At 62.1% G+C, this 26581-nt stretch overlaps 3 protein-coding genes across 5 annotated transcripts in view; 1 reads left to right on the top strand and 2 right to left on the bottom strand.

The window, feature by feature from the left end:
* Nucleotides 1–10089, bottom strand: part of ACAP3 (ArfGAP with coiled-coil, ankyrin repeat and PH domains 3) — a 14521-nt gene extending 4432 nt beyond the window's left edge. Inside the window, exons 1-14 of the mRNA XM_089902172.1 lie at nt 9905–10089; nt 6036–6093; nt 5215–5334; nt 4967–5020; nt 3744–3802; nt 3157–3340; nt 2676–2720; nt 2439–2534; nt 2283–2357; nt 1169–1281; nt 1031–1082; nt 693–793; nt 509–620; nt 66–274 (exon numbers count right to left, since the gene is read on the bottom strand). Coding sequence (XP_089758298.1) covers nt 66–274; nt 509–620; nt 693–793; nt 1031–1082; nt 1169–1281; nt 2283–2357; nt 2439–2534; nt 2676–2720; nt 3157–3340; nt 3744–3802; nt 4967–5020; nt 5215–5334; nt 6036–6093; nt 9905–9951 — 1325 coding nt within the window. The 5' untranslated portion in view covers nt 9952–10089. The remainder of the gene's footprint in view (nt 1–65; nt 275–508; nt 621–692; nt 794–1030; nt 1083–1168; nt 1282–2282; nt 2358–2438; nt 2535–2675; nt 2721–3156; nt 3341–3743; nt 3803–4966; nt 5021–5214; nt 5335–6035; nt 6094–9904) is intronic.
* On the top strand, nt 9441–13728 carry PUSL1 (pseudouridine synthase like 1). Its single transcript, XM_022598536.3, is given in 8 exon segments — nt 9441–10775; nt 11038–11095; nt 11205–11392; nt 11549–11698; nt 11787–11960; nt 12726–12815; nt 12817–13022; nt 13506–13728. Coding segments are annotated over 8 exon segments (1017 nt in total). The 5' UTR covers nt 9441–10710; the 3' UTR covers nt 13592–13728.
* Nucleotides 13627–26581, bottom strand: INTS11 (integrator complex subunit 11). Of its 3 annotated transcripts, none has more exons than XM_022598534.2 (17): nt 26425–26581; nt 23501–23598; nt 23074–23147; nt 22526–22754; nt 17235–17333; nt 17113–17147; nt 16729–16867; nt 16203–16267; nt 15846–16035; nt 15601–15684; nt 15096–15185; nt 14821–14983; nt 14602–14709; nt 14451–14512; nt 14232–14374; nt 14028–14157; nt 13627–13944 (listed from the first exon to the last, which is right to left on the bottom strand). In XM_022598534.2, exons 1-17 carry the CDS (start codon nt 26450–26452, stop codon nt 13882–13884), a joined length of 1800 nt encoding a protein of 599 aa, XP_022454242.1. In that variant the 5' UTR covers nt 26453–26581; the 3' UTR covers nt 13627–13881. The 3 variants fall into 3 exon arrangements, with proteins under 3 accessions (XP_022454242.1, XP_022454243.1, XP_089758326.1); XM_022598535.2 differs by having other exon boundaries at nt 15096–15158; XM_089902200.1 differs by lacking the exons at nt 23074–23147; nt 23501–23598.

Genomic DNA, 26581 nt, shown 5'->3' with positions numbered 1-26581 from the left:
GGGGGGAGGGGAAGTCAGGGCACGCCTTGGTCCCCGCGCCCCACCTGGCCACCCAGTGGTCCCACCTGTGGATGCCCGAGCACTCGATGCAGAGCAGCACGCCCAGGTTGATGCTGGCCCAGCGCGGGTCCGGCCGCCCGCAGTCGCCGCACTGGCTGTTCCCAGCCACGTGCTGCATGCGCTGCAGCACACTCTCGCCCTTGGCGCTGCGTTCCCGAGAGTCCGTGGCAGAGTCGATGCTGCTTGTGGACGGGGACGCCGTGCGGTCCAGCCTCTGGAGACAGGGTGAGGGGTCGCTCAGCCCCACGGGAGCTCCAGCCCCAGTCTCCCCAGCGGGGCCCCTCCTCCTCCCCAGACGCAGGTGCTGGCACAGGCCAAGGCCCCTGAGGCCTGAGCCCACGCCCGCATGTGTGCACACATGCTCACGTGCGCGTACACGATGCACACGCGAGCTGGCGTGCGGCCTGCGGGAGCTGTGCGCGCGTGTGCAGGGCGCTGGAGGGCCCACCTCGCGGTAGCAGCTGTCAGGGCTCTCCCGGTAGGCGGACGCGATGCTGGCTTGCACAGCCTGAACCCACGCCTGCCGCAGCTTCTCCGAGTCAGCCTGCAGCATGCAGCTCCTGCGGGGAAGGGCCGTCAGGCCGCGCGGGCAGGGGCTCCCTCCGCGCCCGCCCTGGGCCGGGCCTCCTCACTTGGTGGGCGACACGACCTCAAAGCAGAACCTGCGCTCGACGTCCTCACAGGGCTTCACGGAGCAGAGCCGGAGGTCGTCCACCACCACGGTCAGCACGTCCTGCGGGCGGCACCGCCGTGGCCCTCGCACTCAGTGCCCAGCCCTGCCCCGCACCGACCGCCCATCCACTGCTCTGCTCAAGAGACGCCGACCGCCTGAGACTTGAGTGGCCTCTGTCCCTGGCCACTCGGGCTTTGGTGCCTGTCAGCACCCTCAGCCCTGTAACGCCCCCCACCGATCGCCCACCCCAAGGCCCGGTGGGGAGGCCCCAGGCGTTGCTGCCTGGGCCCAGCGCACCTTGAGCTTCTTCTGGTAGACCAGCTGGCTGTTCTGGATGGAGAACCAGCGCCTGGGCAGGGGGATGGGCCAGGAGGGGTCAGGCCGGGCCGGCCCCCATGCCTGCCCCACACCCCCTGAGGAAGGGCCCTCCCTTACCGGTTCCATGTCTTGAAGGCGTTGCTGGCCCTCTTGAAGAGGTAGCCCTCCATCACCACACCACTGGGAGCGTCCACGTCAAACTCCACCTTGGGCTCATCGTAGGAGAAGTCCTGGGGGTGGTTGGAGCCCAGCCCCCAGTGAGCACCCACCCGCGGCTGCGGGGACACTGCCGCCCTCTCGGGCTGCCCCAGAGGCGAGGTGGGGGGGCATCTTCACAGCCGCTTCCTGACCCAAAACCCCGTGGGGGCAGATGCCTCCCGTCACAGCTGGGGGCCCGGAGAGCTCCAGCCCCCACCCCCCAGCCTGGCAGAGCAGCAGGCTCTGGGATCAGGAAGGAAGCTGTCCCCCATTCATGTCGCCAGCTGGGCTGCCCTGACCAGCCTGACAGAGCTCCATTCACGCGGGCTGGGGAGACACTGAGCGTTGTCCTGGGCGTCCGGCAGTGGGAGAGGAGGCCCAGCCACCTGCTCCCCTGGCTGAGTGGGGGCGGGAAGGGACAGCTGCAGCTGCTCCCGAAGGGGACGAAGGGGACGAAGGGGACGCGGTCCCAGCTCAGCCACCTCCGCTGGAGCGGGCCGCGCGTCCGGAGCTGCGCCGGGGCCGTGGAGGTGTCCTTGGTGCTGAAACGCCGCGGGGCGGGAAGGGCAGAGGCCCTGCCCACCGGGGGCCCCTCCCCCCGGGGTGGGCGCCCACTCACCTGCAGCAGCGTCTGAGGGCGAGAGCAGGAGAGGTGGGAGGAGGGGGAGAGCCAGTGAGCGAAGCCCCGCCCCCTCCCTGCCGGCTGGGTACGCCAGCTCCCGCCCCGCAGCCCGTCTCTGCCCCCGGCCGCGCCCGGCCAGCTGTGGCCGCAGTAGGATCCCCGTCCCAGCTGCAGCCCCAGCGTCTGTGGGCTGAGGGGGCTGGCGCTGGCGTCTAAGTGACCGTTCCACTGTGCTGAGACCCTGAGGGTGGGGACTCCCGCCTCTGACTGCAGTTCAAAGATCAGAGTCAGCCTGGGGAGGGACGGGGCGCGTGTCCGTGCGCTGGGCCCCCCAGGTCCTCGCGTGGAGCGGGGTGAGGGGCAGTGGACCCGGGGCCCCTTGCGGGGGCGACCAGGGCTGCAGGGCCTCACCCGCTGCTGGATGGCGGCATGCTTGCGCTCCATTTCCCGCTTTTCCACTGCCGAGTCGATCACCAGCTGGTCCAGCTGTGGGGAAGGGCACAGAGAGGGACGTGGACCCCCCTCCCCTGACAAGCTGGCCCCAGGGCCCCCTCCCCGCAGGCTCACCTCAGCCGCCAGCTTCTTCATGTAGGGGTCCAGCTGGTGCAGCAGGCTGTAGCCCTGCTGGAAGAAGCTGTACTGGGCGTGCATGAAGGACAGCATCTGGGGGGTGGGGGGGGCACGCAGGTGAGGCCCCGCCCCCAGGGGCAGTGGCCGGGGCCCCAGCTTTTGCACCCACACCCAGCACGCCTGCGGCACGTGCCTATTCTTGAGGGCAACCCCTCTCCCTCATACAGCACTCACAGAGTCCAAAATCTCAAACTTCTTCTTGGCTTGGAGAACGTTGATCTGCCGGGGGAGGAGTGAACAGGCGAAGGGGTGTCAGGGCCAAGGTCGGACCACGACCTGGACCTTGCCACACTGTCCACTCAGGGTGCTGTGGTCCCCCAAGACCTCCAGCTCATCTTCAGCTCCCTGAACTGGTGCCCATCCATCCTCTTGTGGTCGCAGTTCAGGACATTGGGTCCCTCCCATAGGCAAAAACCACAAATTCTCTCCCTTGCTCCAAGTCCCTCCAAGCCCTGCCTCAGCAAGGCCTTCGAGGCCTCCGCCCCCTGCAGCCCACAGCCCTGGCTTGTCCCTAGCCCAACCCCACCTCGGGCCTTTGCGTGGGCATCCGCCCCCCATGTCCATTCCCAAGCATCTCAAGTTTTCTCAAGCCAGAGGGGCCCCTCCAGACAGCAGCTCCCTGTCTGCAGGGACACGGGAACGCCCAGGGGCTGACCTGGAGTACGTAGTCCAGCGCCAGGTGGCGGAAGCACTTCCGGGCGAGGACCAGGGCACCCGCGGCCTCCTCCGCCTCATGCGGCCGGTGCCTTGGGGCCTGCGCGTTCCTCGCCAGGGACAGCTCCATGTCCTCCCGGACCCTGTCGAACTGCTTCTTAGTCTCCTTGAACTTGCGCACGTCTCTGGAGGCCGGTGGGCGTCAGATCAGGGGGTCCGAGGAGGGGTGCACGTGGGGTCTCCCACCTCTAGGGAATGCTCTCCCTGCTCCCAGCCCCTCTGTGCCCTGAGCCTCCAGCCCCGCTGCCCCACCCCCTAGCCACCGCTCACTGCCTCTTCCTTCTCAGGCCCCTCCCCCTCACTCCCGGGATTGGTCCAGCCTGGGGGGACCCCCAGCCTCACCCCGCTCCAGACTCTCCACTCTGGGGGTTCCCCAGCTGTACACACAGCACTGAGCTGAGACCCCTGCCAAGGCCCCTGGACCCTCCCAGATCAAGCGTAGCTGCGTCTGCTCCCCCTTCCAGCGTGGGTGTCACCCTGACACCTCCTGGGGCCGGGAGAGGCCAGGCCTCCCTCGGGGCCACTCACTCTTTGACGAAGTTGTGGAGCTGCTGCCGCACAGACCTCTGGGCCTGGTCAAACAGGATCTGGGGGCAAAGGAGGGTACGGGTGTCAGGCGTCTGTCCCCACATGACCCCAGAGGCCAGGCCCCAGGCCCCTCAGGTGAGAACCAGGGAAAGGCCCGTCCAGCCCCACCCTCACAGAGCCGGCCTCGCAGGGTCACGGGCCCCCAGGCCTGGGTCGGCGGCCAGAGGCGACAGCTGTGACCACCTGCCCGTCCCCCCCACCTGGCTCTCAGCCAGACTAGAAGCCAACGCTGTCGCAGATGGACCCCCTCCTATGGTCCACCCCACATCAGCCCGGACAGGGCAGGCGCACACAGGGACACCCATCGCTGCCCGGCATTGGGAGGCCACCTGGGGGATGCCCAGCCCTGCAATAAGAAGGATGGAGATGCAGCCGGAGCTCCTGAGTAATCTGGCCCGGGGGCAGGGTGGGGCCTCCCTGCAGCATTGGCCGGACCCAAAATCAGACCCCAGAGAGAGCTGGGGCCTAACCAGGAACAGACAGACAGACACACGGGGCAGGACGACAAGCCATCCGGCGCTGGTTTATTTCTGAACTTCCCCTACAGGGGATGGGCCCCTTGTTTAGTCTGGGGCTCTGGTTTCCAGGCCACGGTCTGACCACCCACGTGTGCCTCGGTCTGTTCTGTGTGTCCACAGTGGGGGCCCTGAGGGGCTCGAGGTCACGCAGACCCAGTCTGGGTAGCAGCAGGGTTGGGAGTCATCTGGTAGCTGTGGGGTCAGCCTGGGAGATGCTTTCGTTGCCTGGCCCATGACCCCTGCCGGGTGGCCCTGGATGACCCTCTAAGGCCTTGCCCACCCCAAGCCCCCGCTGCCCTCAGCCCCGGGCAGGGTCGAGGTGCCTCCCGGCTGGCTGTCTGGCCCTCACCTGGGACACAGCATTGTCTCAGCGATGTGCCGCCCCCCACCCCCACCCCCGGCCAGATTGCAGGAGCAGAAACGTGGCCTCCCCCACCGCCCGCCCCTGCCAGCTCAGCTCAAGCACGGGAGCCAGCCCAGAGCCTTCCAGGCTGGGCGGGGCCTGCAGGGAGCCCGCAGGGGTGGGGGCAGGGGCTGCCTGGGATGGGGGTGGATGGGACGACAGATCAGGAAGCCGCCGGGTGGGTGGGCCCTGCCCTATCCTCCCCTCCGCCCCCCCATTGCCCCCACCCGGCCAGGGCTCACCATGTGGTAGGTGACCATCTCCTGCAGGCTGTCTCCGAACCTCTGCAGACATTCCTGGGGGCAGGGTGGGTGGGTGGGGGAAGACCCTTGCTCAGATGGGATGGCTGTGCCCCCAGTGTCCGGCACCTCCCGCCCACAGGCCGCAGCCCAGCGCAGACGCCCACCTGCTCCCAAGGCCAGGGCACCCTGAGGGGCTGTCTGCCCTCGCCCGCCCCTGACTAGAGGTCAGAGGTCAGCTGCCCCCTCACCGAGATGACGGTGTCGCCCTGGCACTGCTGGGACAAGTCACGGACGCCACTCACGAAGAGCCTATTGGTGGTGACGTAGGCCTTGCCAGCCTCGATCACGCCGCTGCACAGCTTCACCAGCTGCGGACAGGACGACGGATGGGGCAACACTCACGCCACCAAGAGGCCAGGACACACGGGCAGGGACCCAGACAGGGCAGCCGGAATTCAGCTCAGGGTCGGGTCTGTCAGTGCCCAGGACACAGCTGCCCCCGAGCAGCCCCGGGCGGGAAGGGAAGGCCACTGCCCGCCCGCCCGCCCACCCTCCTGAGCCCACCTGGCACTGGGGGACAGCTTGGCATGCCCCAGGCCTCGGCTCCAGGGTGGGAGGTGGGAGGGAAGCCAAGAGCAGGGAACCCAGGGCCAGGGGGGGCGTGTGGTCCTGGACAAGGGTCAGCAGGACCCAGCCAGCGAGGGGCTCAGGGGTGCCACCCCTCCTTCCTCCCTCTGGCTTTGAAGCCTGTGCCCTCCTTCCTCCCCTGCCTGTGCCCTTGGCCCCTAACCCAGGCACTCGGAGGCACAGCCCCCTGGCAGCTGCCCCCGCCCCCCGCCAAGGTCCCCCACCCTGCTTGGCTTGGCGGGAGGAGACCCGGCAGACACAGGTGTGTGTGTGGGATGTACACCCCGGTATGGGTGTGACAGGCCGGTGATGGACAGGCCCACGTGCTGTGCACACGCATACTCGCGCTCACACTGGTGGCCATGGGTGAGCTGGGCCAGGGCCGCGTGGGGGACAGGGAGAGTAGCCCCGGGCCCTCCGTGTGCCCCCAAGCCCCCCTCACCTTGTCCAGTTTGGCCTCGATCTCAACCACATCCGTTTCCACCTCGTCGATAGTTGCCCTGCAACAGGGACAGGGTGGCTGGAGACCCGCCTGCAGCGAGCCTCCCCCACTGACTCAGCTCGGCCTCGTCTCCCAGGCACCTCCCCAAAGGGGTCAGCAGTGGGAAGGGGCTACTCTGCCGATGGCCACTGGCTCCTGCAGGCCCACCTGCCTCCACACGCCCCTCAGACAGACCAGGAGGTGGAGGGTGGCGGTGAGGGAGGATGGAAGAGGGAGGGGGAGAGGGGACAGGACTGGGACCATGACTCCAGAGCCGCAGAGCCACCAGGGCCCACTGCCACCCCAGGCACATAGAGGCCCAGTTGGCTGTGACGCCCCCATCTGGAGTCTGTGGACGGGCGGGGGGTGGGGGGGAAGGGGGTGGTCAGACAGGTCCCTAGCACAGAGGGAGCGGCCGGGGTCCCGTGGAGGTGCACATGCAGGGCCTCGCTGGTCACCCCACCCCCGGCCCAGCCCCTGCACCTCTCCAGGGCTCAGGGTTGACCCCAAACCCCATCTGGACCCCCCCCACCCCTAGCTTCTGCGGCAGCCCACCCCGGCCTGGGGCTGGCAGGCCCCGGGGCAGACCAGTCTCAGCAGCTCTGCGGCCCCCAGAGACGCCTGCAGAGGCGTGCCCCTACCTCCTGCCTGCTCCCCAAGCTCAGAATACCAGGTAGGCCTCGTCTGCCTGGCAGGAGCAGTGGGCCAGACCCCGGAGGAGCCCACTCCCACGGGCGCAGCCTGCCAATGGGGCTGCCTTGGGGAGGGAAGAGTTAACGTCTGACATCACCAGAGAAGCCAGTGGACAGAGAATCCCGGAAGGCAAGGCGAGAGGCAGATGGATCAGGCACGTGACAACCCCCAACACTCCGGGAACAGGAAATAGGGAAATAGGGCCAGGATCCTGCCCTCCCCGCCCCACTCAGCTGGCGAGCTGGGCCGGGCCCATCTGGCCTCCGGGGGACCAGGGACAACAGGGAAGGAGCTCCGGCCAGGGCCAGGGCAGGGCCAGGCAGAGGGGCGGTCCAGGTCTAGCGGCCCGTCGCTGGCCCCTCGCTGCCCCCCAGCTGGCAGAGGAGGGGCGTGTTCCAGGCTTTCCCAGGCCTGGGGGGAGGGACTTAGTCCCTCACGCGGGGTGCAGTTCGGGACGCCCTCAATTAGGAGGTATGGGGTGAGTGCCAGGCTGCCCCGTCAGGACCCTTGGACCGTCCCACCACCCTCCTCCTCTCTGAGCAGCCCCTATCCCTTCCCCACGGGCTGAGGGGCATCTGAGTTCCAGAGAAGGAAGGGGTCAGAGGGGACATCCGCTTGGACCGGTGGTGGCCCACGGCCTGCAGGTGCCCCCGCCTGAGACTGCAGGACCCTGACGGCTGCTGTAGCCTCCCCCTCCCCCTCCCCCTCCGAGGGTCCCAGGGCAGGGAAGGACCACCCACCCAGAAGAGGGGGATGAGGCTCAGCCACCCCACCTGCCCTGGCCAGCTGCGTGGAGAGCTGTCACCCTTGGGCTGGGATGGGGGGTTTGTCCCTAGAGAGCTGGTGAAGATGGGATGCACCAGAAGCTGACAAGTGTGCTCATGGGGACAAGGTGGGCGCTCAGCAGACAGTCCGTCCCGGGGGCCCCACGCCCCTCAGGTCTCTCCTCCCCACCCCCATGGACCAAGGCCTCCTCTCCTGCTCTCCCTCCAGGATTTCCTCAACAGCTTGGATGCTGGGGAAGAGGGTGAGGCCAGCTCCCCCACCAGAGCCATGACTCAGCGCCTGAAGCCCCACCCAGGGGAGGGGGCACCAAAAACAAGGGGTGAGCGGCACCCCGCCGGTCTGAGAGAGTCTGGACCCCTCCAGCCACGTGCATCCCGGGGCTGTGGGGCTTCCCCAGGCCAAGAGCGCGTAGGCAGGGTCCCCCTTCCCAGGGCTGGGGCTCCCATCGCTGACCACACTCTCCTGCCTGGCCCCGCCCTAACCCCCTGCCCCCAGGCTGGCCTCCAGGAAGTCCAGGTTACATCCTCAGCGGCACTGACAAGGGGACCCCAGAAAAGCCTCAAAAGCCATCACACCTCAGCCCAACCAAAACCCACCCAGTGCAGCTTCTGTGGCCCAAGGTCGGGGGATCTCCTTGGACCCCAGCCGGGTGGGTCTTGGCTGGGCACTCTCAAAGGAAGCCTGGCAAAGCCCAGGCGCTGCTGCACCCACTGCCGCACCGTGGGTGCCACCAGCGAGCAGGCTGGTGTGGGAGGGAAGGCCTGGAGGCGAATGGGGTGCCAGCGGCCCTGATCCAACCGGGCAAGCTGGGCCTGGGCCCCTCCGCGACGGGAGGGGGAGCACGAGGCTCCGCAGCCGGGGGCCAGGGTGACGCTGCGGTGCTTCGGCCAGGGCCAGGACCCCTGCTGCGGCCCTGGCTACACCTCCGCCCGCCGCCTGGGCCGTGCTGGGGGCCCAGGATCACGGGTGCCGAGTCGCTTACACCCCTCCCTCAAGCAGTCAGGAACAGAAGATGGGAGAACACAGAGGGTGGCCCTCAGCACTCTGCCCAGGGCCTGGGGCCACTCTCTGGTCCGACCCCTACCCCTCATCCAGCCTTTCTTGGCCTTTGTTGCTGACCCCTCGTGTGGCGGTTGGGCAAGGGGCTGGCTCTAGGGAGTCGAGGGTAAGGGTACTGATGCTGAGGCCCTCCAGACACCCACACACAGGCCCTCTGGCTAACACACCCCAAAGACCCAGCGCATGCGCGCGCACACTCACGCACGGCCAAGTGCGAGTGTGCAGAGGCATGGCAGATATGCACACGTGCCATCAAACATGCATGCACGCAGCAGCGCAACGCACACGCAAAAGGGTGTACTCGTGGATACCGTGTATAGACACGTACCCCATGCTGAGATGCACACAGGAACAAACTAACGTATGCTTAGTGCCTAAACTCACACTTTTATGATACACACCTACTATGCATCTGTATTCACACCCAGAGGTGACACATGCACACATGTGCGTGCACCCAGCACTAGTCTGGACGCACGCATCAAGTAGCCAGTCCAGGGGTGCACAGCTCACCCACACATTCACGTCCAAGGTCTGGCACCTCAAGGGAGGGTGCAGAGAGGCAGAACTCACACGTGTGCACCCGAGCACGAGCACAAGCATGAGCACCTGACACACGGGAGGTGCCCCGTTAAAGCAGATGCGCGCGCACCATGAACGTGTTCACACGGATAAGCCCGCCTGCACTCCCAGGAAGGACTACAAGCACAAACCCAGGGCCGGCCACAGCGCAGACCTCCACCAGTCCCTGGAACCCAGTCTGCTCTGGTAGCGCCCACCCTGCCAGGTGCGTAGGTCACCCCTGCCAAGCAGCCGCCCGAGGCCCTAACCGAGGCTCCAGCTGCCTGCCCCCTTGACTGCTCTGGGCACGAGGACCAAGACAGATTCCATGGGCAGACGCCCCACGCACGCAAACGACCCTGGCCACAGCCGGGCTGCAGCGCCCGGCTAGGTCTCTGCCCTGTGCAGGTGGCCAGCACGAAGGTGCAGACACAAAGCGGGGCGGACACTCCCACGGAGAGGTGGCCGCGCCGGCGGCCGCCCCGCCCCACGCGCGCACCCTCCGCGCGCGGCGACCAGCACAAGGGGCATCTTTTGTTCCGGGCTCTCGGGCCGGGGAGCTGCGGGCTTTGTACAAGACGTGTCCTCCTGCTCTCGCCTCCGGCCCCGGCGCCGGGCACAAAGGTGGCACCGGCGCCCCCGCCCGCGCCCATCCCCCGGCGGCCCCGGGTGCCCCGAGGGGCGGCGACCCCGCGGATCACAAAGGGCCGCGCCGCGCCCCGGGGGCGCACCTGAAGCGCGGCGAGTCCTTGATGCACTCCTCGAACTCCACCGTCATGGCTGCGGCGGCGCGAGGCGCTCACTGGCACGAGGACCGCGGCGCCCCGAGCGGCATCCCCTGCCGGCCCGCCCGCCTGCGCCGCGCCGCGCCGCGCCGCGCTCGGCGCCCGCCCGCCCCGGAACGAGGCCGCCGCGCCACCGCCCCGCCCCGCCTGTCACCGCTGGGGAGCGTCGCCAAAGTCCGCCGCCCGCGCGCGCCGCCCGCTGTCACCGCCGGGGAGCGTCGCTAAAGTCCGCCGCCCGCGCTCGCCGCCCGCTGTCACCGCCGGGGAGCGTCGCCAAACGCCCCGACGTCCCTCCCCCTTCGTCCGGGCAGGCGGTCGGAAGTGTGGGTGGGCCCAGCAACAGCCGCGGGAGCCGTCGGGCCCCGCGCGTTCCAGCGATCCAGCCGTTAGGCAACCCGGGGAATTGGCAACAAGCGCTCGGCCGGACTGCGGAGGGAGGATGGGGTTGGGGGCCAGTGTGTGGCCAGCGGAACGTGAGAGTCTGCGTGGGGCTGTCTTCCCTGGGTCGGCACTTTGCACCCGCTCCCTAAGTCTGGCCCCGCCTCCGCCCCCGCCCTGGGCGGCCAACCGAGGCTGCCTGGGCGGGGCGAAAGCCCAGGCGCAGGCGCGGGATTGGCCCGGGGGCGTGACCAGGCTGGGTTCGCGGGCGCGCGCGGGCGCAGCCCCACGTGCCGTCCCAGTCCGCCTGCCGCTCCGCGGGGTTCGGTTCCGCCTGGCCCTCCGCCTGCCCCAATGCCGGGTCCGGCCTGGCCATGGGCGCGGGCTCAGTGCGGGCGCGCTACCTCGTGTACTTCCAGTACTTGGGCACGGACTTTAAGTACGTCATCTAGGCCTCCCACCCGTGCCCGCAACCCCCTCATGTAGCTCGGCCCCGCGGGAAGCACCCGAGCTCGAGCCGGAGAGCAGCCGACGGCCGGCGCCCGAGGGGTTGGAGGGAGCTAAGTTTAGGGCCCGCACCTCCGGCCTCGGGCCCCGGCCTCCCGGGCATGGAACGGTCGCCTTTGGCCGCATAAGATGGGACGGGCGGGGTCCGGGGCTGGGCGGCCTCGCGCGCTAACCTCCGCCCGCCCTGCCCACAGCGGGGTCGCGGCAGTCAGGGGCGCCCAGCACGCCATCGGAGTCCAGAACTACCTGGAGGTGAGCTCCGCCGGCCCGCGCCAGGGAGGGGTGAGGGAGGAGGGCGACCCGGGGGTGGGGCAGATGGGAGCCCCGCCCGCGGCCGCTGTGCGCTCCCCGCCCCCCTCAGGAGGCCGCAGAGCGGCTGAACTCGGTGGTGCCGGTAAAGTTCACTATCTCCAGCCGCACGGATGCTGGGGTCCATGCCCTGAGCAACGCGGCGCACCTGGACGTCCAGCGCCGCTCAGGCCGGCCCCCCTTCTCCCCTGAAGTCCTGACGCAAGCCCTCAACACCCACCTGAGGCACCCGGCCATCCGGTGAGCACCTCTCTGCTCTCCCGGAACTCGTCCGTTATGGTGGAGGCGGGAGGTGAAGGACTCTGTATCTGGACAGGACTCCTTGGGGGTGATGGCAGGGATGCCAGGGTGTCACATGGACAGGGCAGGGGGTCATTCCTGGCCTCGTTCCCACAGGGTACTGCAGGCCTTCCGTGTGCCCAGCCACTTCCATGCCCGCCACGCAGCCACGTCCAGGACCTACCTGTACCGTCTGGCTACCGGCTGCCACAGGCCTGACCAGCTGCCCGTGTTTGAACGAAACCGGTGCTGGGCGCTTCGGGCTGAGTGAGTGGGTGTGAAAGTGACCCTGAGGGGTTTGCCAGGCTCGCCTGGCCGGCTATTCGCTCCTGACCACTCACCTGGCTCCCTGCAGCTGCTTGGACGTCGCTGCCATGCGGGAGGCCGCCCAGCACCTCCTGGGGACACATGATTTCAGGGCCTTCCAGTCGGCTGGCAGCCCGGCCACCAGCCCGGTGCGCACCCTGCGCCGAGCCTCCGTGTCCCCCGACCCTGCCAGCAGCCCCTTTGTCCTCCCCGAGGAGAGCAGGTGAGAAGGGCAGCCTACACTCTGGTCTGGAGGCTGCAAAGGCTAGATTTAGCTCCAGCACCTTCCCTGGTGCTGCACTGGGGGCTCCCTGGGCACCCGTCCAGCCTTGGGGGAGAAGGAGGTGCCAGTCAGCCAAGTGGTGTGGCCCCAACACCCATGAGCCTGCAGCTGTGCCCTCCCCTGGGCTAGGGTCCTGCCAGGCTGGGGGGCAGAGGGCAGAGAAGGCTGCCTAACCTGCCGAGAGCTCACTGCCTTGTGGATGGATCCCGGCGGTCGGTGAAAAGACTCCACTGGGGGAGAAGCACCAAGCCAGTGGTTCGTTCGGGCCCAGGCTGGCAGAGGGTTGGTTCCACTGCCCTGGTTCCCAGGGGCCTCTGGCCAGACCGCAGCTACTGACTTCCAGAGCCTTCCCACTTGGGCCCAGCACTGAAAAGAGGAGGGACTTTGCACAGCCAGCTTCCAAGCCTCCGACTCCTGCTGGAGAGCCCAAGCCCCAGGGCTTGAGTCCCTGGGAGAGGAGCTGGTCGCTCCACCTCCTTCGCAGCCCCCGAGCCCACGGCCTCCTCCTGCAGCCAAGACCCCGGAGGCGCTGCTGTCCCCGCTCACAAGGAGCAGTCCTCTGGCTTTAGTCTCCCTTCCACCAGTTTCATTTACAAGGGGTTGGGGGGGAGTAGGTGGGGGCCCCTGGGGTGGGACGCGGGGAGGCCACACTGGAGGGTTGAGGCTGCCCTGAGGCCCAGACCTCATGGGCGCCTGTGTCCCCAGGCGGTTGCGGTTCTGGAGCCTGGAGTTTGAGAGCCAGTCCTTCCTATACAGACAGGTGGGCTGTGTCCTGGGGCCCTGCCTGGGGTGGGGCCTGGGGCTCGGGTGGCTGCAGCACTCTTCACCTTGGGTCACAGGTGCGGAGAATGACATCTGTGCTGGTGGCCGTGGGGCTGGGGGCTTTGATGCCTGCTCAGGTGAAGATGATTCTGGAGAGCCAGGACCCCCTGGGCAGGCACCAGAGCCGTGTGGCTCCCGCCCACGGCTTGTTCCTGAAGGCGGTGCTCTACGAGGGCTTCGGTAAGAGGCGGCATGAAGCGGTCCCTGCTTGTACCCCGTTGACTGACGGACCCCTCCCAAGGCTGAGTCCTTGCCGTGGGAGGGGCTCTCAGTGGCAATGCTGTCCCAGCAGCTGGGACTCCAGCCTGTGGCCAAGAGGAAAGCCAGAGCCCAGCAGCCCAAGCCCCAGCCTGGCCCCGTGGGGAGGGAGGCTGAGAGAGCGTTCTAGAAGGCAGCAGAGGGTAGAGAGGGGCTTGAACTCTGGGGCGAAGGCAGGGGGCTCTGCAGTCCTGCTGAAGGCTCTGGCCTGGCCCCTGCAGAGACTGTCACGCCCCCAGGATGACCTGGGGTCTGTTCACAGGTCCTGCCTCTATGTGCCCTCAGAGTCCATAACACAGAGGTCACAGGTGACCCCTGACACGCAGCAAGGTCAGGGCAGCCGTAGCACACTAGGCCCAGCTGCTGGACGCTGCCCAGCTCTGTACACCACCCTGCATCACACAGGGACCACGGCAGGCCCCACGCCTGTCAGCCTGGACCTGCCACAAGTCCCCGCCTGCCCCGGGTGGGCTGCCAGAAATGGAGTGTAGGAGACAGGCGCAAGCACCAGAAAACGAGACACCCAAACAGCCTGTGGTTGTTTTTACTGGAAATCAACACCCCGGGAGCGCCCCCGCCCCATCTCCTGGGAGCCCAGGAGCAGAAATAAAAGGTGAAAAGCCCCCCAGGTCCGTTTCTTTCTTCGGCCAAAAGCAGCCACTCGGGCAGGTGCGTGGTGGCAGTGTGGTCTCTGCACAGATGAGGGTCGTAGCCAGCTGTGGGCTCCATACCCGAGGACACAGGGAAGACCCAGGGTGCACACAGTCCTGGCAGCAGGGCCTCAGCTGGCCTGGGGAAGGCCCTTCTTGAGCAGAGATGTGAGGTAGCTTCCCAGCTCCTCATCCTGCAGCCACAGGCAAGAGGGGCCATTGGTCCCGGTGAGGCAGCCCAGGGCGACTGGGTGACCCCACCAGTCCTGCACCTTACCTGGTAGGTCCAGGAGACCAGCAGCACCTTGGTGCCTGGGTCCTCTGAGTGGGCAGCGGCTTGAATGAGGATGGACTCCACGGTCACGGAGCCGTCCGGAAGGTGTTGCACGCAGTGGTCCTTGAGGACGCTGTGGGGAGGCACAGTGAGCCCCTGCCTGGCGCCCCGCCCCCCAGGTCCGGAAGGCGCGGCCGCAGCGTCTACCTCTTCAGGTGGCTGTACACGCGCACGGCTGTCTCCTGCTCTTTGCGCGTGTCGTGCAGGTGCACACGGCAGGTAAAGCGCAGCTGGTGCTCGGCCAGGCCCAGCTCCTTGAGGGCCTGCTCTGAGGACACAAGCCGGAAGTTCTGTGGGGCAAGGGCAAGGGCAGGTCAGGGACGGCGAGGGCGGACCCCACCGCCCCCAGTGATGGCTGGCACTCACACTGTCCTTCATGATCAGGGTGCCATGCAAGAGCCGGGGCTTCTTGGCGTCAGGGAGCAGCCCTGTGGGGCAGGGGCAGCGGTCAGAGCTGTCAGTGGGGCCGCCTGCCCAGCAGCTGCCCCACCCCCGCTCAACGGGCCCTGCCGCTCACCCTGTGCCATCTCCCGCTTCAGCAGCCCCAGTGAGATGCCCACGGGGATGCTGGGGCTCGTGGGCAGCGTCACCGTCTCGCCGTTGGCCGGCATGTAGCAGCTGACCCCTGGGCCGGGGTGTGGAGAGAACCTTAGTCCAGACTGGCGGGCCCCGCCTGCACCGACCCAGCCCGCATACCCTCCGTGTCACCCAGCCCGCCCTGGCCTGGGCTGCCTACGGAATTCCTGCTCGATCTTCTGCTTCAGAAACTCCATCTTCTTGGCCTCGCCGTGCACCAAGAGCACGTTCTCCGGCTCCGCCTGACCCACCAGCTGCATGATGCCCTTGGCGTCTGCGTGGGCGCTGAAGGACATGTACTCCACCTGCATCTTGACCTCCAGCTGCGGCATCACGGCAGGCAAGCCATCAGCACAGGTGGTGGCTCCCAGGGCCGCCCCCCGCCCCCTGCCACAAGAGGGTCCACAGAGCTGGTGAGAGAGGGTGAGGACTCACCACCTGCCGCCCCTCCATCTCCAGCTTGCGCTGCCCGCTGAGGATCTTGTGGCCCACGGTGCCCTGCACGCAGTAGCCGGGCATGATGACCTGAAGGAGGGAGGGATGGACGAGCAGCTCCCCTGCACCTCCCGCCTCCTACCTCGGGGCTTCCTCCCGGGACGTTCTCCCACCCGCCCCTCTGCCCACCTGAACCCAAACCCTTGGTGGTGGCCCCTCCCCCTTCTAGGGCCCACTGCAGACCCAGGCAGGCTCAGGGGTCTCAGCACAAGCCCGCCCAGGCCTGACCCCCATGATGGCTACTTGGGAAGCCGGGGGCTTTCTTGCCTGGTGCAGACAGGCCAAGACACAGCAAGAGTCTGAGCCTGGGTCAGACACCGGTGCCCAGGGTACCAAGCTGCCGCCTCCTCCTGACAGCAGCAGTGTCCCCCCAGCCAGGGGGAGGCCCTGCCCCTCAACCTCGCCAGCCCTCCAGGGAACCGGCCCTGGGGCCCAGACCCCTCACCATGTTCTTCTCGTTCCCTGCCCACTTCCTGAAGATCTGTAGGGACTGGCCGGCATGCAGCATCCCTGGTGTGGCAAACACGACCTTCGGGGCAGGTGTGGGACAGTCAGGGCATCAGATGCCCCCCTGCCCTCAGCCTTCTGACCGCTGGTCTTCCCGGCACAGAGGCGCCCCGCTCCCCTGCGCGACTTGCCGGCAGGGCCCCGGCCCAGCAGAACCCCACCCCAGCCGGCAACGGGCCGCACCATGGGACCCGGGCTGTCGGCAAACGCCCGATCGAAGGCCTTGATGTGCTTGAACTCAAACATGTTCCTCTGCACAAAGGTCTTCCGGATCTTCTGGTTGGTCCAGGGGATGAAGAGCTTGTAGTAGTGGTTGGCCTTCTCTGTCAGGCCCGTGGAGAAGTAGATGGGGGCCTTCAGGTCCATGCGCTCCCTGTGGAAGACGGGGCTGGTGGGGAGGCTGCAGGGGCAGGGCTGGCCTGCAGCCCCCATGTGCCCTCAGCCTGGGTTGGGTCCAGTGCCAGGAAGGGCGCTCCCCGCCCTCTCTCACCCCACGGCCAGCAGGGCCAGGCCTTCAGAAACCGTCGTGGCCACACCTACCAGAAGGTCTCGAGCAGGATGCAGAGCTCCTGAGCGCGGCCCAGCGCAAACACAGGGATCAGCACCTGCAGGGGGGGTGGGGGTGGGGGTGGGAGGCCAGCTCGGGAGGAACCCCTGGCCGCGCCACCTGGCCACCGAGCCCACAGCTGTGCAGAGGCCGACAGTTGCTCCTGTGGCTACCTTCTCAGGAGACCAGCCCTGCCAGCAGCTCTGATGGCCGGAGGCCCCATGCAGACTGCTGGCAGCCCCCCACATTCTGTCCCAGCACAGCCTGTCCCAAAGTGACCATGGTGGACACTCTGGCCAGCCCTGCATTGGGATCTGAGTCACGAGGAGTAGGTGAGCCCCCACTAAAGGGTCTTCGGGGGAATCTGTCTTCCCAGTGCTGAGCAAACTTTCCTCTCTCTGTGCCCAAAACACAGCACCCCTGTCCCTGACTGCATGCCAGGTCAGCCGAAAGACCCGTGTAGCATGGCCAGAGGCACACAGCCAGCCCCACCTGGGGCACCCGCCGCCCACCAGCTACCTTCCCGCCACGCTCCACGGTCTCATGGACCTTCTTTAGGAAGTCTCGCTCCCGGCAGCGCTTCGAGTCTCGGATGGTGGTGGCGTACGTGGATTCTGTGATCAGGAGGTTGGGGCGGCATTTGTCAATCCAGGCAGCTCTAGAACACAGGTGGGTGTGGCCAGAGGTGGACAGGCCACACGGTGGCAAGGCTGTACACAGCCATGGCCCTCCTGGACACTCTAGCAGGCAGCCTGCCTCCTCTGCACAGGCAGCACTTGAGGGGACAGAACATCCAGGGACAATGACACGCAGACTGCTCAGGAACCCAGCACACCCCTCAGGGACCCTGTCCCCCGGGGGGACCCGCCCAATAGGATGAAACAAACGTACTGGCCTACTTACCCCAAATGCCGGTCTGGGGTCATGTTATAATCCCCCTAGCAAAGAATGTGGCAATGAGGAGGGTGCCTCCTTCCTCTGCCCGGCCAGCCAGCCCTTCCTGTGCCCCAAGTGCTTCCACTGACCGTGTAGACCACAGACTCTGAGCCCACTTTAATCTGGAACATGGCCGCCCCCAGCACGTGGCCCGCATAGTAAGCCTTGATTTCCAGCTCATCGTCCACCTACAGAGAAGAGGGCTGACCTCAGGTCTGCTGGCTGTGCCAGGCAGAGGGGTCAGGGAGGTGGAGCCTGGGGCAGTAGTGGGCACAAATTGATGACATCATTCTAGCCTTTCATCATCCCTGTTTTTCATAAACGACATCTAGTTCTCAATCAAAAGCAGACACAAGGGCTTCCCTGGTGGCGCAGTGGTTGAGAGTCTGCCTGCCAATGCAGGGGACACTGGTTCGTGCCCCGGTCCGGGAGGATCCCATGTGCCATGGAGCGGCTGGGCCTGTGAGCCATGGCTGCTGAGCCTGCACGTCCGGAGCCTGTGCTCCGCAACGGGAGAAGCCACAACAGTGAGAGGCCCACGTACCGCAAAAAAAAAAAAAAAAAAAGCAGACACAAGAGATGAGACAATAAGGACAGAAAGAAGAGGAACAACAGTCCAGAGAAACAGATTCAGGGCTCCTGGAGTTTTCAGACACAGGCTTTAAAAGGATTGTGATTAAAATATTCAGAGAGAGAAAGAATTAAGCATGTTGGCAAAAAACTAGAAACTATTAAAAACAGTGGAAATTGTAAAACCAGGAACTATAATAACCCAAGTTAAGAATTCAAAAGAGCCATACTATCCCAGGCAATCTACATATTCAATGTAATCCTTATCAAAATACCAGTGGCATTTTTCACAAAACTGAAACAAATAATTTTAAAATTTGTGTGGAAACACAAAAGACGCCAAATAGCCACAAGAATCCTAACAAAGAACAGAGCTGAAAGAATCACACTCCCTGACTTTATACTACAAAGCTGCAGTCATCAAAACTGCATGGTAAAGAAAATCGGAGCTGGAGCAATCAGGCTCCCTAACTTCAGAGTATACTACAAAGCTACAGGAATCAAAAATGGTACTGGCACAAAAACAGAAATATAGATCAATGGAACAGGACAGAAAGCCCAGGAATAAACCCATGCATCTATGGTCAATTAATCTATGATAAAAGAGGCAAGAATATACAATGGAGAAAAGACAGTCTCTTCAATAAATAGTGCTGGGAAAACTGGACAGCTAGATGTAAAAGAATGAAATTAGAACATTCTCTAACACCATACACGAAAATAAACTCAAAATGGACTAAAGACCTAAATGTAAGACTAAATACTATAAAACTCCTAGAAGAAAACATAGGCAGAACACTCTGACATAAATAGCAACAGTATTTTTTTTGGATCCGCCTCCTACAGTAATGGAAATAAAAACAAAAAAATAGAACCTAATTAAATTAAAAGCTTTTACACAGGGACTTCCCTGGTGGGACAGTGGTTAAGACTCCGTGCTCCCAACGCAGGGGAACCGGGTTCGATCCCTGGTCAGGGAACTAGATCCCCCACACATGCCACAACTAAGAGTTCACACGCCACAACTAAGGAGCTGGTGAGCTGCAACTAAGGAGCCCGCCTGCCACAACTAAGACCCGGCACAACCAAGTAAATAAGTTAGTTAATTAATTTAAAGAAAAAGGATTCTCTGTTATTAAAAAACAAAACAAAATAAACTTTTATACAGCAAAGGAAACCATAAACAAAACAAAAAGCCTACAGAATAGGAGAAAACATCTGCATATGATACAACCAAAAGGATATTAATCTCCAAAATATACAAACAGCTCATGCAGCGCAATATCAAAAAAAACAAACAACCCAGTCAAAAAATGGAAGGAAGATCTAAACAGACATACAGATGGCCAAGAGGCACATGAAAAGATGCTCAACACCACTAATTAATACAGAAATGCAGGGACTTCCCTGATGGCACAGTGGTTAAGAATCTGAGCTCCCAATGCAGGGGGCCTGGGTTCGATCCCTGATCAGGGAACTAGACCCCACATGCATGCTGCAACTAACAGTTTGCATGCCACAACTAAGGAGCCCACAGGCCACAACTAAGGAGCACACGTGCTGCAACTAAGGAGCAGACGAGCCACATCTAAGGAGCCCACTGGCCACAACTAAGACCAGGTACAACCAAATAAATAAATAAAATATACTTTTTTAAAAACACAGAAATGCAAATCAATACTACAATGAGGGGGGCTTCTCTGGTGGCTCAGTGGTTAAGAATCCGCCTGCCAATGCAGGGGACACAGGTTCGAGCCCTGGTCTGGGAAGATCCCACATGCCGTGGGGCAACTAAGCCCATGCGCCACAACTACTGAGCCTGTGCTCTAGAGCCCGTGAGCCACAACTACTGAGCCCACGTGCCACAACTACTGAAACCCATGCGCCTAGAGCCCGTGCTCCACAACGAGAAGCCATGGTAATGAAAGGCCTGCGCACCTCAACGAAAAGTAGCCCCCGCTCGCCACTAGAGAAAACCCGTGCGCAGCAATGAAAACCCAAAGCAGCCAAAAATAAAATAAATAAATTAAAAAAAATTAAAAATAAAAACAATGAGGTACCACCTCACACTGGTCAAAATGGTCATCTACAAATAATAAACGCTGGAGAGGATGTGGAGAAAAGGGAACCGTCCTACACTGTTGGTGGGAATGTAAAATGGTGCAGCCACTTCGGAGAACAACATGGAGATTCCTCAAAAAACTAAAAATAGAGTTGCCATATAATCCTGCAACCCTACTCCTGGGCATATATCCGGAGAAAACCATTATTCGAAAAGACAAATAGACCCCAACGTTCACTGCAGTGCTATTTACGATAGCCAAGATATGGAAGCAACCTAAATGCCCATCAACAAATGAATGGATAAACAAGATGTGGTACAAGGACTTCCCTGGTGGTCCAGTGGTTAAGGATCCACCTGCCAATGCAGGGGACATGGGTTCGATCCCTGGTCCAGGAAGATCCCACATGCCGCAGAGCAACTTAAGCCCATGCGCCACAACTACTGAGCCTGCGAGCCACAGCTACTGAGCCCACGTGCCTAGAGCCTGTGCTCCGTAACAAGAGAAGCCCCTGCAATGAGAAGCCCACGCACCACACCGAAGAGTAGCCCAACTCACCACAACTAGGAAAAACCCGCATGGAGCAACAAAGACCCAGCGCAGCCGGGGTGGGGGAGGGAGAAAAAGGGACTTCCCTGGCGGTCCAGTGGTTAAGACTTCACCTTCCAGTGCAGGGGGTGCGGGTTCGATCCCTGGTCGGGGAGCTAGGATCCCACATGCCTCGTGGCTAAAGAACCAAAAACCATAAAAAACAGAAGCAATATTGTAACAAATTCAATAAAGACTTTAAAAATGGTCCACGTCAAAAGAAAAAATCTTAAAAAAAAAAAAGCTGTGGTACACATATACAATGGAATACTACTCAGCCTTTAAAAAAATGAAATCTTGTCATTTACAGCAACATGGGTGGACTTGGAGAGTATTATGCTAAGTGAAATAAGTCAGACAGAAAGACAAATACTGTATGATATCACTTATATGGGAAATCTAAAAAATACAACAAACTAGTGAATGTAACAAAAAGGAAACAGAATCACAGACGTAGAGAACAAACTACAAGTGGTGAGAAGGAAGAGAGGAAAGGCAAGACAGAGGTGGGGGATTAAAAGATACAAGCTATTACACACAAAATAAGCTACGAGGATATACTGTACTACAGGGAATATAGCCAATATTTTATAGTTACTATAAATGGAGCATAACCTTTGAAACCTGTGAATCACTATGTTGTCCACCTATAACATATAATATTGTAGATCAATTATATATCAATTTAAAAAATTCAACAAATTTAACAACCACTTACATATAGCCAAAAAGAGAATTAATGAACTAAAATATCTAGTAGAGACTAGCCAGCATGAAGCACAGAAAAATAAAAGGACGATAAAGGCTCTGGAGAAGCAAGACCTACATTCAGCCTGGAGAGAGCAATGGGCAGACCCGGAGGCCTCAAACCTGAGCAGGCGCAACAGGACGAGAACAGGTGGGGCAAGCATAGCATCCCGCCAAAGTCCACAGGAAAGGACATAATCCCACAAGCAGCCAAAGAAAAGATTCTCTTCCAAACAGCAGATGCGAAGACACATTCAAAATACTGATAGTAAATGCTGCCCGAGAATTCCAAACCTAAGGGGAAAAGTCTTCAACATTTGCAGACAAATAAAATTTGAGAGCATTCATCACCAGCAGACCCACAATGGTGTTCTTCATCCCACATACAAAGTGAAGAACACAGGCAGTAGAGGGGAACAGTGGGAAAGGCAAACAGAGACGGCACCCGGCAAATCTGACTTTACCAGCATCAGCGGTGAGGTCCCAGGGGTCTCGCACGCTGAGGGAATTAAAATACATGGAAACAAGAGCCAGTGAATCAGGGGAGGAGTAAATGCATTTGAGGTGCTCTGAGGCTTTTGCACCGTCCCGGAAAGAGGCAAAAGTTCCAAGTACCTTAGAGCTGTGTTGTCATGGATGTGTTTTGTAATCTCTACCACTACAAAAATTATAAAACAATATTTAATTACTTACCAAATAAGAGGAGAAATAGAGTTTTTAAAAATCAATCCAGAAAAAGGCAATAAAGGAAATAAAGCATAGAACAGGCAGCACAAATAAGAAGCAAATGGTAGGAAGATACAGCTAAATCCCAAACTATTACCCGTACAGTCCAAACCCTCCACCTACAGGACTGGTTATCAGGCTGGATTAAACCCAAACTACTTAAAACATGATGCAGAAAGAAAGTACAAAGATGGGAAAGGATGCCCCGTGCAAACGCTAACTAAAGGTGGGAGAGGGGGAATGGTGACCTGGTCACCAGAAAGGTGGACTCAAAGGTAAGAGCATTCTTGAGGAGAAATGCACTACTTCATCTTGACAAAAGGTTCAACCAGGATAAGACGACCCCAAATGCTAGACACATGGTAACAAGCAAAACCCAGACTCTGAGGAGAAGCAGACAACTCCGCGAGCCGTGGGATAAATTTCTCCACATCTGATATCACTTTCCTGCCTCCTCACTGGCCCGCGGACAACTGCCACCAAGCCACAGCCCACACTCCGGTCGGCGTCCCGCCCAGCCTGCCCCCCCGCCTCAGCCCCGGCGTGCTCAGGTGGCACAGGTGCCCTCTCCCGCCTCTTCAGTGCGCTCAGGCAGCGCCGGTGAGAGCGAGGCCTGCCAAGTGCTGCATCCGCCTCCAGGCAGCTCCCCTCCGGCAACACAGCGGGGTGGGGGTGGGGGGCCTGACCTGCACCGTCTGGTGGAGGTGGACGGCCACCACCTTCTTCATACAGTCCTTGATCATCTGGGACGTGAAGAAGTTGGCCTCACCCTTCTTGTCCACGGCAATCTTGCGGTAGTCCTCCAGCAGGATGGGGCAGATCGCCTGGGTGGGCTGGGTCATGTAGATGGGCCCGTCGTAGCCCACCATCTCGCTGAAGTAGGGGAGCGCCCCGCAGTGGTCCAGGTGGAAGTGGCTGGGGAAGCAACATGGGTCAGCCTGGAGGGCCCTCCGCACCTCCCCACGGGGGCTACCGTCCCCCCTCCCTCGCTCGCTGAGGGCCTGCCGTGCATGCCTCAGACACCCCGCCCTGAGAGCCGCAAAGCAAGAGGGAGCGAAGGGGCCGGAGCGCAGTCGCCCTGGGGCTCAGCGCCTGAGCGTCTAGCGGTACCACCAACAAGCAGTCACTCTGGGGTCAGCCTAATGCTCCAGGAAGGAACAAGGAGGGGCTCAGGGGGATGTGTATCAAGAGTCGCCACTTGGGTGGGTGGGCAGGTCCTGGGGAAGGCGCCCACCTGATGATCACGCAGTCCAGAAAGTCAGTCAGCCGGCCGCTGCGGGTGATGTAAGAAAAGTCGGGGAAGCGCCTCTGTGGGGTAGGGGAAGGGTCAGGATGCCACCGGGGCTCAGGAGCCAGTGGGGCAGCTGGGGCTGCAGGCACGGCCCCCGGCGCTTAGGGTGCAGCTGAGCCTGACCCCCACATCCCCACCCCGCAGGCCCACCGAGACCGCCAACTGCTCAGAGCCTCGGAGCGTCCAGGAAGCAGGTCAGCTGCCCAGCTGGTACCTGAGCCAGGAGCCCCGATCTGGTACAGACCGGCCCCGCGCAAGTGCCCCACCTTGCCCCCTCTGTGGGTCAGAGCCTGAGACGCCGAGGCCCGGGCCCACAGTTGGTGATGCCAAAGAGCAGGCTGGGTGGCGGCCGCCCACCCAAGGGACTCACATCGTCGCTGAAGCCCATGTGCATCCCGCAGTCCAGCATGACGTTCTTGCCCGCAATGGAGACCAGGATGCAGCTTCGGCCCACGTCCTGGCCAGCCCCTGAACGGGAGGACGGGTGAGAGGTGCTACCACGCTCCTCTCCCCGCAACTGCCCCTGCGAGGATGGCCCCAGCCCCAAGGCCAAGGCCCAGCCGCCTGCTCCAGACCCCTAAAGGACCCTCTGGGCCCCTGGCCCTGCAGAACCCTCTGTGGCTGCTGTGTGGACAAGGTGTGAGGTGAGAAGCATTGCCACCTCTGCACATGGGCAAGGGAAACGCACAGGGAGGGGACAAAGCACCAAGGCCACCTTGGACCCTTCCCCATGATGCCTCCAGCCTCGGGCCCTGCCACTCACCTCTCAAAGCAGTGGCCCACAGGCTTGAGGCCAGGAGCTGAGTAAGGGGTGCTGGACTGTGGTCCCAGCACTCAAGAGAGGCAAGCCAGGGCTCCTTGGGGCCTCACCACCCCTCCCAAAACCTTAGCTGGGGCCACATCTGAGCTGTGACCACCAGGCACCTCCTGGTGGTGCCACTGCAGAGGGACACTGCGTGGCTTTAGCCCAGCCACGGGGAAACATGGCCCTAGCTGTCCGGCAATGACCAAATAGAGTGGCCACAGTACAGACGCCCCACCGCTGGGCCCCCTCAGGTACCCCCAGCCCAGACCATAACCCGAATCTCATCCACAGTCCTGCCCTCCAAGCCCTGCCCAGATGCTCCAGGCCCAATGGGGCATATCCCGGCCACCTCATATGGCCATCTGTCACCTCCTCTAGGGTCTGGGCACCCAGAAGGAAAGTGACACAGCCTCACAAGGCCCGATGACAGCAAATGACCTATTTTTCATCTTGGATCCTACAAGCCTCCCTCTGCAAGGAAACTTCTGAACCTTCTGTTAGCACCATACACACCAGGGTGACCAGGCCACCGCCCAAAGTGGGCCGTGGCTGGTCCTCAAGAAGCTTCAGTCACCTGTGACAACGGCAGGTGAGAGCAGCCACAAGCTTCACCTGTGAGCCTCAGGCAGCCCAGCCACAGACAGTGGCCTCGAAGTCTCTCACAGGCCTTCTCCCCCCACCAGGATGTGAGCTCCCTGAGGGCAGGGTCTCAGCCTGCTTCCTACTGCACCTCCAGCCCCAAGCCATGCCCCGCTCAGAGGCACTGCAGACATGTGTGGGAGGGAGAAGGGCCGCCCCTCTTCACAGACGAGGATGTGAAGTCCCAGAAGTCACGGGATCCGCCCACGGCACATGGCTCCTGAGCATGGGACCAGGGACAGTTTTCCAGACTCCGGAGCTCAGCTCTGAGGCACTGGCCGCCTGCTCCCAACAGGAACACCCACAACAATCCCAGGGAGCAAAGACAGTGGCCCGAAGTGGGCAGGCAAAGTGGGGACAGAGCCTGGGACACACAGGAGGGTGTGAAGAAAACAAGGAGACACGTGGCCGCAGGGAGTTTAGGTTCCAGGTGTGTGTGTGTGTGTGTGTGTGTGTGTGTCCGAGAACACGGACAATAATCACCTAGACAAACTTGCATTCGGGGAGATCAGCGCCTCAGGAAAAAGTAAAGCAGGGAAGGGCACACAAACTTCCAGCCCTGCCTGAGAAGACGAATTCCGAGCAGGGTGGAGAGGGACAGCTGGGATGAGAGGGGCAGCTGTGCAAAGGCCCTGTGGTGGGAGAGACCAAGGGGGTCATGAGGCAGAAACTGGCAAAGGCAGATGGTGATGCATAAGTAGTTCTGCTCTGATGGTGCTGTGGCTGAGTGACCTTGGGGGCACACCCAGGTGCAGATTTGGGGTAAAAGAAGCAGTAAGAAGATAGGATCATTCAAGAATGAGCAGTGATAGAGCAACTAAGCCCGTGAGCCACAACTACTGAGCCCGTGTGCCACAACTACTGAAGCCCGCATGCCTAGAGCCCATGCTCCGCAACAAGAGAAGCCACCACATTGAAAAGCCCGCGCACTGCAACCAAGAGTAGACACCGCTCGCCACAACTAGAGAAAACCCGTGCCCATCAATGAAGACCCAACGCAGCCAAATAAATAATAAATAAATCTTAAAAAAAAAAAATGAGTGGTGAGAAAGGGGTCACCTGGGAAAGGGTCAGGCTGGAAGGAGGATCCTGCAAAGGCCCCTGGAGAAGAACCAGGCGCGGGGAGAGCGTGGGGCTGAAGCAGCCAGAGGGGACCCGGAGCCAACAACTAGGAGAGGCCGTTGGGGTGACGACACCTTTGGTGGGGTAGGATGTGCGCTGTGACCCAGCAGGCCAGGGTCCGGAGTGTTCACTGCAGCTGTCAACAGCTCAGTGTCCACGCTGGGGGCTGGGTGGGCTATTTTGAGGAGAGCTCACCACAAAAGAAAGGATGTGGAGCTGCGGGGGACATCCCTAGGAGAAGATGCTTCCAACACACGGCCAGGGCAGGGGGCAGGTTCCCGAAAAGCCCCTGGCACGTGTGCACGGAGACCCCAGCTGTTTCTGATTCCGAGTGATCTTTCCTCCTTCACACTGTTCTGTACTGCTTGAGCCTTTAAACTGTGCACTTACATCTTTTGCAAAAAGCAAAGTTTTGAGGATTTTTTTGTTTTGTTTTGTTTTTTAACGCTGCGGCGGTCAAGTAAAACAAGGGCTGACTTGGGGTGGACCGCAGACGGGTAAAAGGGTAAACGGAGGCTGCAGGGAAGCGGGACGCGAGACAGATGGAGGAGGTGGAAGGGCAGGAAGTGGCGAGGATGCAGAAGCAGAAGAAAGGCGCCCTAAGCACCGGTGCCGGGCAGGGGGCCGCGCGGCAAGGACGACACGTCCCGGCGTCCCCGGCCCTCCGAGCCTCCCACCGGCCTTTTCGGGCGCTCCTCCCGCGCCGCGCCGCACCGCGCCGCACTCACCCAGGGGCGTGACCCTGATCTCGGGCATCCTGTCGGGCGCGCTCAGCGAGCCGGCGGGACCACTACTGCCTCACGAAACCCGGGCGCCTGCGTCCCGGAATCCGCCATGCGCGTCCGACTCGCGGCGACGCACTGCGCAAGCGCAACCCCAAAGGCG

This window comes from Delphinapterus leucas, chromosome 1 (assembly GCF_059928025.1).
Source record: "Delphinapterus leucas isolate spDelLeu-1000000601 "Yukka" chromosome 1, BTC_Dleu_Yukka2, whole genome shotgun sequence".
NCBI classification, from domain to species: Eukaryota; Metazoa; Chordata; class Mammalia; order Artiodactyla; family Monodontidae; genus Delphinapterus; species Delphinapterus leucas.
Note: the sequence above shows the minus strand (reverse complement) of the source record. Positions and strands in the feature narration are given on the sequence as shown.